The 12,141-nt window shown below is 49.0% G+C and overlaps 1 protein-coding gene across 10 annotated transcripts; it reads right to left on the bottom strand.

Annotated features, from left to right (window-relative positions):
• Window positions 1-363: 363 nt before the first annotated feature.
• On the bottom strand, window positions 364-11,940 carry SGF29 (SAGA complex associated factor 29). Of its 10 annotated transcripts, none has more exons than XM_084805286.1 (10): window positions 11,679-11,940; window positions 8,962-9,040; window positions 8,564-8,639; window positions 6,910-6,982; window positions 6,756-6,820; window positions 5,102-5,231; window positions 4,850-4,996; window positions 2,912-2,947; window positions 2,646-2,808; window positions 364-929 (listed from the first exon to the last, which is right to left on the bottom strand). In XM_084805286.1, exons 1-10 carry the CDS (start codon window positions 11,702-11,704, stop codon window positions 813-815), a joined length of 912 nt encoding a protein of 303 aa, XP_084661412.1. In that variant the 5' UTR covers window positions 11,705-11,940; the 3' UTR covers window positions 364-812. The 10 variants fall into 10 exon arrangements, with proteins under 10 accessions (XP_084661412.1, XP_084661411.1, XP_084661414.1 ...); XM_084805285.1 differs by having other exon boundaries at window positions 2,646-2,829; window positions 11,679-11,923; XM_084805288.1 differs by having other exon boundaries at window positions 2,646-2,829; window positions 11,520-11,898.
• Window positions 11,941-12,141: the final 201 nt, after the last annotated feature.

Raw genomic sequence — 12,141 nt, forward strand, 5'->3', positions numbered from 1 at the left:
CCTGACCTTGAGGTTCTTTCTGCACCCCTGCCTTACTAGAATATTTTAACAGGATTAGAACAGCAGTAACCCTTTTGACTTAAGCTTGCTAAGAGCGGTACAGAGGCTGAATGAGACCAAACTAAAACAAACTTCCTCAGCTGGCAAGACAGCCCAGCAATCCTCTTATCCAGAAACAAAAAGTTTCCCACCCACCACTCACTTGATCCTTGGGAAAGCCACTAATCCAGGCTCACTTGTTGAATCTTAAGTTGCTGGACTGATTTTACATCTCGCTTCCACAGCACGCTGTGGGCCACTGAAGGCCCAGACCTCACCTTTGCTTTCGAAATTCTTTGGTAGAAAGAAGCATCCAGAAAGGGATGATAAATACACGATGCTTTATTAAATCTGAACACACCAAAATGGGCACCCCCACAAAGCAGAAACAAACAGAAATCCAACAGGTGCAGGAAACAAGTTTATTAATCCATGTAGCATAAATCCCCACACGTTTCAAGAAATTACCTCTTCATCCAGGAGTATCTACTGCAGTGTCTTAAATGGCTACCTCCAAAAGGAGCTGCCAACTCCCACAATGGCAGTGAACTGTTGGAAATCACCATCTAGGTAAATTGCAATGGATTCCGCTGGTGAAAAGCTGACAGCTTGATTCGCATTGGGATTTATACTACTTGGGGTCATAAACTTGTCTCCTGCACCCGAGGGATTTCTGTTCGTTTCTGCTGTATTCAATTTGCAATTGCAAAAGTCCATCTGAGAGCTCTGGTTCCTCACCGTGCTACACCACCACCACCCACTAGAGGGCAGGGTCACTTTTTCTTGGTTTCTTTGCAAGCCACCACATAGCGCTGGGCCACATTGAGGGGCGGAGAGTAGCCATCTGCGTAGCTGGTGTCCTCGAACAGCACTGAGTAATCATCCTGGGGCTAAGAGAGAGAGACACATTACCACAGAGGGAAAAGGCCCCAGGTCCACTGCCTTATGCCAGCCTCCCCCACCCTGGAGCCCTCCAGATGGGTTGGCCTACAACCCCCGAACAGGTCAACAAACCCTCAATATAATAAGGAAACTTGAGATAAGAACATGTTTGATATATGTAAAAAGTGGAAACATGCACGCCAAGGACTAGCTGTAACAGGAAGAAGTACAAGGTCTCAAATAGACAATGGGCCAACGTATCTGAAAAACACAGCCAGGTGTGGTAACAATACAATTAACTGCAAAAAACCCTTTGTGTAGCAAGAATGTAGATATGACAATACTGCAAACACAGAGTCAAAATAGATGATAGATTAGTGAACTTGGGAAATACAGATGGTGTGGCATTCGCCATGGGAAATTAAGTGATTTAAACAATTAGGGATAATGAATAATATACATTTACCTTGCAAGTAATAACAGCTTGAAAATGTCTCTTAATATGAAAATGGTAAATATATGCATACAAAAGTGAATATACTCTTACATAAATGAATTTAGTACATGAGTATTACTATTAAACAAGTAATAACAATAGTAAACAGTGACGACAACTCTGGAATTTGATGCTGTTTCTGTACTTCATCAGAAAGAGAAACTTACACAGTGATGACTCATTAGCAACAGTTTCTCTTTCTGATGGAGTACAGAGTTGTACTCCAATACATCTGGAGGGCACGAGATTGGGTAAGGCTGCCTTATGCCCCTGTGACCCAAACTGTATTGGTTCAGAATCAATTCCTCTTAGAGCAACATTAATGAGCTAAACTGTTGGGCCGACAAGCCCACTCCCCTGACCTGCAGCCCTCTTGGTCAGAGTGGGCAACTGTAAGCTGTCCCATGCTCCTGATATTCACAGCACTGTAACGAGGACTTCCAGGAGGTTCAGGACAAAAGAACAGGACTTCTTTTCCCATAACACAGAGTGAACGAATGGAATTTCCACTGTGGAATACGGGGCACCCCCATGCAGCCACAGGCACAACCAGCCAGAAGACACAGGGTCGAGATGGGGGGCTGAATGCCAAATGGAGAGGCACTGTGGGCCGGAAATCCCTGCCCCCGGGCTTGAGGCACCTTTGGTCTCATCCAGCAAGGCAGCTTTTATGTTGGGTGGGTCTATACGAGCCAGCACAAGACCAATAAGCGAGGGGTAAAGCAACTCTATAGCCCCTAAACAGCGTGTGGGGGGGCATATGATAGTTTGGATTCCTGGTCAGACACAGTGCTCCGACCTCGAACTAAGGTGTCGGAGCTCCCCGCCCCATCTTCGTTGCAGCCAGTGTGGAGAGAAATGTGCTGAGTGCCTCTCCAAGGTCAGAAAAGCGTCCTCAGAGGGAAGGTAAAGGGGGGCGTTCCTGAGGGTGAGGAGGGGACTGGGGAGGCTGGCTCATGAGGAACCCTCCAGCTTCCCCAGCCTTCTCCCCCAACACCCTTGACACCTCAGCTAGATGAGCGAAAACGCCCATTTACGTGAAACGCAGAGCAGAAGGAGCGCAGAGGTGAAGATCACCTCCATGTTCCTCCCTTTCTGCATAGGGTGACTGTCAGCATCCGAATTCCGAGGCTGACAGGCATCTGGACAGGACTACGCCATAAGCACAGCCTCAGCTGGCAGGGCATGGACCACCCACTGAGGAACTGTCCCTCGGCCTCTTCCTTACCCGCTGGGGCGGCGTGTGGATAAGCGCTCGATAGAAGCAGGTCGTTTGTGGGTATAAGGCCAGGACCAGCTGGTCTTTCTGGAACAGGGCCTCAGGGTCCGTTTCAGGGTTGGCCTTCCACTGGGGCAAGGGGATGATGCGACGCCGGCTCAGAGTGTGGCGCCTGCGGAAAAGAGATTGAAATCTGGTCGAAAAGAGGTAGGCAAATCTGATGTCTCCCGCCCCACCCGCCGAGTAGGCCACCACCCCCACCGTCCCTTACTTACTCTTTCCCTTCTTCATCAATGTCGTCCACCTCATACCTGGAGAAGAGAAAATGCCAGGTGAGAATTCAAAGTAATTGAAAGCACAGGACAGCCCAGGAGAAAGTAAGGAGGAGTCTATGTAAATCGTGTCCATGAAAAGTTAGGATCCATCTTCTTACTTGGTTATTATTACTGCCATTTCTACCCAGACAGCAGAGGAAAAGAGCCCTTTCCTGGCAACGATTTGGCCTACAGCAGGAGTGGGCAACTTGTGGCCCTCCACATGTTTTGGCCTACAACACCCAGGTTGCCTACCCCTGGCCTACAGCATGGCCTTGTATTGTCTGCTAAAACTCTGTGCAGATTTGGTACCCAAGAACCCACCACTTTTGGCCATCAGGGTCTGCGTTGTTAACCAGCAGATGGTGGGCCCAAAGCTAGGACAAGCCAGGAGAAATTGGTCCACCCACCAGAACACAGGCCAGAGCCTCGGCTCCAAGACCTCAGTGAGCACTATTTGGGTGAGGAAATCTCTAGGCCGATGACCTGAGCGGAACTTGGGAAATCAATGACTTTACCCAATCCTGCCTAAGTGTTCTTCATCATGGAACACCTCCTTTGACATCCAAGAAGATGCCCAGAGTAAACGCACACACCCAACGGTCACCTCCAAAGGGGACAGCAGGGCAGAGGTGATCCACCAGAACCAAATCAAACTTTCTGGCAATGTCCTTCCCCCACAAGGCTAACGCTACTGAATTGTTAGAGACGAGATTCAATATACAGCATTTTAGGTTCAGTGAACAGAGAAGCACGCACACACAGAGAACACCAGGGTCCCTTTCCTTGAACACCTGGATCAGGGGTCCTCAACCTTTCTGGGTTGGTGGGTACATTTGGAATTTGGGGAGTGTGCTGTGGGTGCTCCCACAACATGGCTGCCATAAGGTTGTGCCCATTCATAAAATGGCTGGCATGGTGGGCATGGCTGGTCACAAAACGCTAATTTCCCAGAAGGCAAAGTGGTGAGAAAAGTAAGTTGTCCAAGAACCTAAGTCCAAGGCAGAGGTGGGAGCTGAGCTCCAAAAAACAAAACCACACTTCTGAACCCAAATAAAGATGGCGCTGGTGGGTAGCCTTCAGTCTGCAGCATGCCAGCCTCCCAGTTAAAAAAAATTCTTTAAAAAATAAATAAAAGAAGAGGGAGGGAGCCTCTTCTGATGTTGCCCATGGGCACCACGTTGAAGACTTCAAAACTGGACAGTCCTTTCTAGGGATGGGCGGATTCCCTACCTGTCATTCCGGCCAGGAATCCGCCCTTGGGGGAAGGCGATCCGTCCCTCCCCCCGGAATCCTAGCTGGCCGGCTCCGCTCATGCGGCTAGCCTATCACGTGAAAAACCACAGACACCATTTGCGGCCGTAGAGCCCTTAGTTTAAGCTAAATGCAGCCATTTATGGCTGCATTTAGCTTGATCTAAGACCTTTATGGCCGCAAATGGCGTAGCGGACGCCATTTGCATCCGGAGACAGTCAGCCTCAGCCAGCGATATGGCAGTGGCAGCCATATCGCTGGCACTCCGGAGCTGGCGGCAGGGAGGATCCGGCCAAGGACTTCGCAGGTTGGCAGAGGTAAGCGATCCGTTCCTCCACGGACTCTGGAGGCTGGATTCTTTGGAATCCAGTCTCACTGGGGTCCATGGAGGAATTCTCCGACATCCCTAGTCCTTTCTGGCTTTGGGAATTCCATAAATTCCTCTCTGAGGATTTTAGGCAGGAAAGCTCACCAAGTCCGCAGACTTCAAAGTCATAATTTCTGGCTGTTTAAACAAGCATTCCTAGCTCCAAATGCCTGTTCAATCAGAGTTCCACAAGCAAAGCACGACCCATGAAAGCAGGAAGAACCCCAGAATGCCCTCTAAGCCAGGACTATGCTCCAGATGCACCAGTCACAACTCACTTGTTAGTGGCATGGTTGTAGCTCACGGCTTCAGCCAAGATCCACTGCTCGTCCCCATCAACGGCCTTGACACGAGCTGCCACCTTGTCCCCTGGTTTGGCCACATAATCACTAGAGGCAGGGATGGCGCCACAGAGTGGGGGAGGCCTTCGGGAGGGGGGGGATGATAGAGAATAAAGGGGCATAAGCGTGGCTGAAGTATAACCACTCAAAATGTGTCCTCCGCCCCGACCACACCCCCTGAATAATCACTTCTCTCCAGGTTTCCCAATCCACAAAGGAAGAGTCATGGCCGACTGCTGGAGGAGTGTCATCAGCACGCCACGGCGCATGGTTTTGCGGGGGGGCTCTGAGTCATTGTAGAGGCCAGCAATCTTGGCAGCTGTAAGGGGGAGAGGGAAGCCAATCAGGAGGACTTCGTTAGGATACAAAAGTCATTCAGGACTCGCGTACCCCAACAAGGGCAGACTCAGAGCAACAGTCTAGGAGTGCAATCCTATGCATGTTTAGACATAAAAAAAGTCCTACAGTTCCCAGCATTCCCCAGCCCGCATAAAACTGCCTAGGGAATGCTGGGAATTGTAGGACTTTTTTCTGTCTAAACACACATAAGATTACACCCTACCTGTTCAAAGCCAACTCTATGCTTTAAGACAGGGGTGTTGAACCTGAAGTCTGTGGTCCATATCCAGCCCGCCTGGGGCCAAATCTGGCCAGACGGGATTCTCAGATGGCCATGTCCCCTTCACCTGGCCCTGCCCCTGTCCTTCTGACTGCCAATTGTTTTGTGGTTTCCTGGCTTTTGCCCATTATAAGACGTTGAAATGCTTCTCCTAAGGCTTATTTATTGGCAGTAAGATCTTTAAGCTAAAATAGGCTGGTATTTCTGGCCCCACCCATTTTCCTTCAGCCCCGTCCACCACTGGAACGTGGCCCCCAAGAGTTTCCCTGAAATTGAATTTGGCCCTCAGGCTGAAAGAGGTTCAATGAGGCTTAAGATGACAAAGTATCTGGACTCCCATAGGAGTCCATCTGGGGGCCAGTCTCCATGCTTCAGCCATGTTCAACCGCTCTCACTAATGCTGTAACTTTCTTCGCTATTTCCTCATCATGGATGAATCAAGGTATCAACACCTCGTGATCCCCTAGTCATAAGGGATTTTGGAGCATTTCTTTTAAACGTATGATGTCCTCTAGAACCATTAACAGGAAATTCCAAATCAATGGGTAGGTTTCCAACCCGTGGATCACAAACTCCCATCTTCACTCGCAACCAACCTGAGGCTCCCTCCACACCCCAGACTGGAACTTCTGGCACAACTTCTGGTTTGGATTGCAGTTCCCATCAGCCCCAGCCAGCATGGCTAATAGACAAAGGTGATAGGAACTATTGTCCAAAACTTCAGGTTGGAGAAGGCTGTTCTGGGGGCCATAGAGCTCTCTTGGCCAGTGCATCCAACGCTCAACTCAGTGGCATGGGCCAGGCCCCCTCCCTCCTATTGGCCCTGGGTATGAAGGTGGAGCCAGCAAATGGGCTAAAAGGGCAAAGAGGTAGCCATTTTGAGAGAATGCCACATCTAACTAGGAGGCTGGAGCACCCTTCCCTGAGCCACCCAACAGAATGAAGCATGCGGGCGCCTTAATGGGAGCTTCTTGGCAGCAGGATAGGATCGGCCTTTTTTCACCCACAACCCCACTGCTAAGGGAAGTCAAGCTAACCCAAACACTGCCTACAAAACAGACTGGGTAGCCCTGTCCCACTCTTGCCCTACTTTCCCCAGTCCCTTGGAGAGTTAAGCATTGCTGGCTTAGCCTGGGATGGGGTTGGAGCAGTTTGTCCCAAAGCTCTAAAGTAGGCCCACCCAGTACCTTTGAGTTTGCCTCCTTAGGACCCCACTGTACTCACCAATCCGGCGTTCTTCCAGAAGGGACTTAATCTCAGCAATCTTATCCAGGTCCTTACGCAGGATGCTGGAAAGGGGGCAAATCAGAGTCAGTGGAGACTTGAAAAGGGAGTCAAGGCCTCCCCACTGGAGCGTAACACGTTCAGTTACACTCACTTGCATTCAGCTTCTGCATCAGCCTTGGCTGTTGTGTAGAGGCCCCGCAACTTGGTCCGATAATATGGAGAGACTGAGAGGAAGAAAGACAGGCAGATGAGGCTGTACACAGGAGGCCTCGCTTTCAGCCTCCCACACACTCTGTTCCTTGATCCTAGCCCTTTAGACAAGGGATATATCAGACAAGAGAGACGGGAAAGTGTCAAGGCCTTGCAGAGCATAAGGCGCTCTACGTGGGGTTACCCTTGAAGACGGTTCGGAAGCTGCAGCTGGTACAGAACGCGGAGGCTCACCTGATTAAAGGCAGCCGCCAGCGAGATCACATTACTCCAGTGCTGAAGGAGTTGCACTGGTTACCAGTTGTTTTCCAGGCCAAATTCAAGGTGTTGGTTTTGACCTTTAAAACCCTATATGGTTCCGGCCCAGCCTATCTTAAGGAGTGCCTCCAGCAACACCAGACACGCCACTTAACAAGATCAGCCTCGGATGGCCTTCTCTCTGTCCCATCAGCCAGGACAGCTAGACTGGTGGGGATGAGGGAGAGGGCCTTTTCTGTGGTGGCCCCCACTCTGTGGAACTCCCTCCCTAGGGAACTCCGTCATGCCCCCTCTTTAATGAGCTTCCGTCGTGCATTAAAAACGTGGTTGTTCAGGCAGGCATTTGGGGTGGGTTAGGGTATTTTAGAAAATGTTTTTATGGTAGAATTGTATTGTTTTAAACTGTTTTACTGTATGTTGTACATCGCCCAGAGTGGCTGGGTGACCAGCCAGATGGGCGATTAATAAATTTAATAATAAAATAATAATAAAAGGCAGCTTTATATGTTTAAAGAACATAAAAAGAGCTGTGCCGGACCAGACCAAAGGCCTATCCTATCCAGGATCCCACAGTGATGAATGGGAAGCCCACAAGCAGGAAACGAAGGCAACCACCGTCTCCGCTGTTGTTCCCCAGCAACTGGTGTACACAGGCGTACTGCCTCCAGTCCTGGAAACAAGTCTATAGCCATCATGACTAGTAGCCACTGATAGCCTTCTCCTCCATGAATTTGTCCAGTCCCCTTCAAAAGCCATCCAAGTTGGTGGCCATCACTACATTTTGTGGTAGCACATTCCATAGCTTAAATATGTGCTGTGTAAGGAAGTCCTTCCTTTGGTGTGTCCTGAATCTCCCACCATTCAGCTTCATGGGATGACCCCATTGGGTTCTAGTATTATGAGGGAGGGAAAAAAACTTCTCCCTCTCCACTTTCTCCACACCATGCATACTTTTGTACAGCTCTATCATGTCCCCCTTACTTGCCCTTTTTCTAAGCTAAAAAGCCCAAATGCTATAAATTTTCCTCATAGGGGAGCTGCTTCAGCCCCTTGATCTTTCTGATTTCCACTTTTTGTACCTTTTCCAGCTTTACAATATCCTCTTTTAGATGCACCAACCAGAACTGCACACCAGTCTTCCCCAACCTGGTGCCCTCCAGATGTGTTAGGCGACAACTCCCAGCATCCACAGCCATGCTGACAGGGATGGTGGGAGTTGTAGTCCAACCCATCTGGAAAGCGCCAGGTTGGGAAGAAGCTGCTGTACACAGTATTCCAAGAGTGGTTGCAGCACAGATTTGTATGAAGACATTGCAATATTGGCAGTCCCAACTCACTCTTGTTTTCTGTCTGCATCCTCTCGTGTGTCTTCTGGATGTTCACCAGGTTGTGTTCACTCCTCAATCGTTCCTCCTGGCGATGAAAGAGCTTCCGGGTTACCTTATTACTGGCAACACAACTCCTATTTTGACACCCAAAATGTGCTCTCCCAACCTGTCACAATCCAAATCAATTCTCCGCCTTGGCCCCACCCTCACTCAGTCATAACTATACGGACCCTCTGACATAACACCAAAACAAAATGGCAGCCGCAAATTCAAATCCATCCCAAGAAAGTGCTGCAAAGTCCTTTCCCTCTCCCATTGTGGACAGCCACAAGCTGAGGAGACTCTCTTCCATCTCACCCAACCCTCTTCCTATAGCTTCAGATACACTGGAAAAGCTGTCACATTACCTGTGTCTGCTTAATAAGCTGATGCAGTTCCCCAAGGATTTCAGCAATGCGGGAATCAGCTGATACTAGAGCCATGTTGCTGAAGGAAGGGTGGGGTGGAGAGGAAAACTAAGTAAAAATACTGAATTCCCATTATACCTTCTACTACTGTACTACTTAATTCTATGAACATGTAGCAAAGCTGACAAAATTTCCAGGGAGCCAGAATTGGGGGAGTTGGGGGGGGGGGACTTTTCTGTTTGTCACAAAATCCAATCGACATACTTCTTCAGGAAAGCAAAAGAGGTGTATCTGTTGCTGCACAAGGGATGCAGAATGGGTGGAGAACCACTGGCCCTCCAGATGATGTTAAGACTACAACTGCCATCAGCCTGACCATTGGGAATGCTGGCTGGGGCTGACAGGACTTGGAGTCCAACAACATCAGGAGGGCCACAGGTTCCCCACCCCTGTGCTAGCTAGAGGAAGGGCTGTAGCTCAGTGGTAGAGCACATGCTTTACAGATTCAATCCTCAGCATCTCCAGGTAGGACTGGGGAAACCTGTACCTAAAATCCTGGACAGCTGCTGCTAGTCAGTGTAGACAATACTGAACTAAATGGACCAGTGGTCTGGCTCAGTGTATGGCAGCGTCCTATGTTCCTGGATCACCAGAATGAACTTACTCTTAACACAAGTAAATATTCAAAGCAGAGTGCTAAACAATGCTCTTTCCCCTAAACATATCTATAGGTGAAAAAGCGATTTTAATCTGCACTAGAGTGCAGAAGGTGTTGGGACTTATTACACATTAACTAAGAATAATAAACAGAACAGTACAATCCTATGTATGTTTATTCAGAAGTAAGCCCCACTGTGTTCGATGGAGTTTACTCCCTGGTAAATCTATTTAGGATTTGAAATTTAAAATGTTGCTAATATTCAATCTCGATCTTTACTGGATAAATTAGATCAGTTGTATCTTATATATTTATGTCTGTTTTGTATTTTCTACAGTATCACATAAAACAAACAGATATGAGTTTGTGCACGGGTGTTACTCTGTTCTTGTGGCTTGGACAAAGAGAACCTGCAGTGGAAGAACTGTAGCAATGCTACCTGCCACCACAAAAGTGGACCATGGGTTGCCAAGAGCTTTTTGGAAAGAAATACACTCTGCAGAGGCAGATAGAGCCACCCTCCTTGAATGTAACATATAAATGTACCCATTTTTCCGAGCTCTTTGTAAACCCAGCGCTAACTCCAGGGAAGGAAAGGGCAGTATTAAAGATGGACAAACCTGATGTACATCCTTGATGGCAGGAATTTGCTATTTTGAAGGGACAACATAAATGACTTTGGAACTTCTGAGTCTAACTGGTGTATTTGGCATCTACTTTCAAATCCCACTTCATTACGCTTTTCTTCCTTCCTTCATTTTTCAAAAAGGAGGCTTTGGCCTCTCACACTGCATTGCCAGTAAAATACCAATACCCACAAAGAACCAGACTCCCATCATGCGCCACGGCCCGGATCAGCGGAGGAAGCTAAATTCCCACCATGCAACGGGGGCGGGCAGAACCAAAGCAGTAACCGGAGCGCATGCGCAAAGCTAGGAACTTTTTTCTCCCCCCCCCCAACACCCATCACTGTACCAACCGCCATCTTCACCCTCACCCCCTACCGTGCACAGCCCGGATCGGTAGCAGCAGAGCGGCGCTCAATGCAGGCGCAAGGAGAGGGAAATAAATAAATAAATAAAAGGGGCGCATACGCCTGAAGATGGCGCAGAAAGGCCGTCCAGGTAACTCCGGGGTGCTAGGAGCCCAGCGCATGCGCACTTTGAGCCGTCAGATGTGGACGCATGCGCACCGAGGGAGGTCAGTTTCCCTGCGGATACGGTCACCAACGTGGCTGGACTTCGCCGCATGCGCAATACGCCTACGCCGCGAGCACCCCCCCCCCCCGCTTCGCTTTCTTCGGAATTTTTAAAAGAACCTTGAGTGGCCAATGAGAGGCCTTGGCACCAATGTCTTCTGGGAGTTGTGGTAAATGTTGAGACGCGCATGCGTGCTGGTCTATCTTTGCCTCCGGATCTTCCTCGAACCACGCAGGGGCTTAACTTTTAAAAATTAAGGGAGGGGGGGCGCCTGCGTATAACACAGACACTATTTCCCAGGTTGCGGGGAGCGAGGGCGAAATTTCAGTGGTTATCCGGATGAAAGAGAGTTGGGGGGCGGCGGAGAGGGGGAAAGTACAACCCGATGCTATGCCTGTTTACTCGGAAGTTAGTCTCGCTGATTTCAGTGGGAGTTACTCCCATGTAAAGGTGCGTGGGATTGCAATATTAATCAAATACAATGAAGCTGGATGAGCAACTAATATGGATTAGAGCTGCAGCGAATCCAGTGAAATTGACATACGCTTCCAGATCTAGATTTCTTATACACCCCCTATTTTAATTTAAAAGGTGGAATCTAATTGCAAAAAGTGAGGTATTCCCGGGGAGACGGGAACTTGCTTATTTCAAGAATTTGTACCCCAGCTTCTCGTTAAAGACACACACACACACACACACACCTGAAAACTCGTCATCATCATCGTCATACATCTTCAGAACGTCAAAACGAAAACAAAACAGCGAGTATCAAAAGCAAGAGATTACAAACCATCGCCCCTCACAGTCCGGCAAAATAAGTCTATTTTGCGGAACGGGAATATTTTAAAAGGCTTGCGTACCTGACTTGGATCACAAGCAAATCCATCTTGCTTATGAAGATTTGATAGGCACTGGGCTGAGGCCCCCGCCCCGCCCCCGTGTCTTAAAAGAGTAAAAAATCCTTTTATTTTCTTTTTAAAGGAAAAAAACCTAGACAGGAAGCCTTGTCGAACATTGCGCCCAAAAAGGTTCGTGGGAAGAGAGAGATCAGGCCCGATTCATTTCTCTCTCGCTTGCCTCCAGCTAGGGGGCTGCTGTCGCAGGTTGCGGCTGTCGTTGGACGTCCAAGGGCTCCTCCCCCCCTCGGTACACCCCAGAGTGCCTCCTGCAGCTGGCTTGAGTTAATCATTGCTCAACTCGCAGCTACCGAGAACAAACTGAACCAGCGCTCTTGATGCATCCTAGATAAGATTGTGCAGCCCTGGCGGGAGCAGGGACTGCCAGTCACAAGGGATCCGATCCAAGGACGATGGAGCCCGCCCC

Source organism: Heloderma suspectum, chromosome 6, assembly GCF_057233095.1.
Source record: "Heloderma suspectum isolate Gila_16-S chromosome 6, 16-S_ref, whole genome shotgun sequence".
Lineage (NCBI taxonomy): Eukaryota > Metazoa > Chordata > Lepidosauria > Squamata > Helodermatidae > Heloderma > Heloderma suspectum.

Excerpts from the sequence above, each read along its gene's own strand:
- SGF29 (XM_084805283.1), bottom strand. The coding sequence starts at position 10,289 with ATGTTGTCCCTTCAAAATAGCAAATTCCTGCCATCAAGGATGTACATC. Across the intron at positions 9,041-10,239 it reads CCATCAAGGATGTACATCAG|CAACATGGCTCTAGTATCAG; the intron begins GTTTGTCCATCT and ends CCCTTCCTTCAG. Across the intron at positions 6,821-6,909 it reads GATGCAGAAGCTGAATGCAA|CATCCTGCGTAAGGACCTGG; the intron begins GTGAGTGTAACT and ends CCCCCTTTCCAG.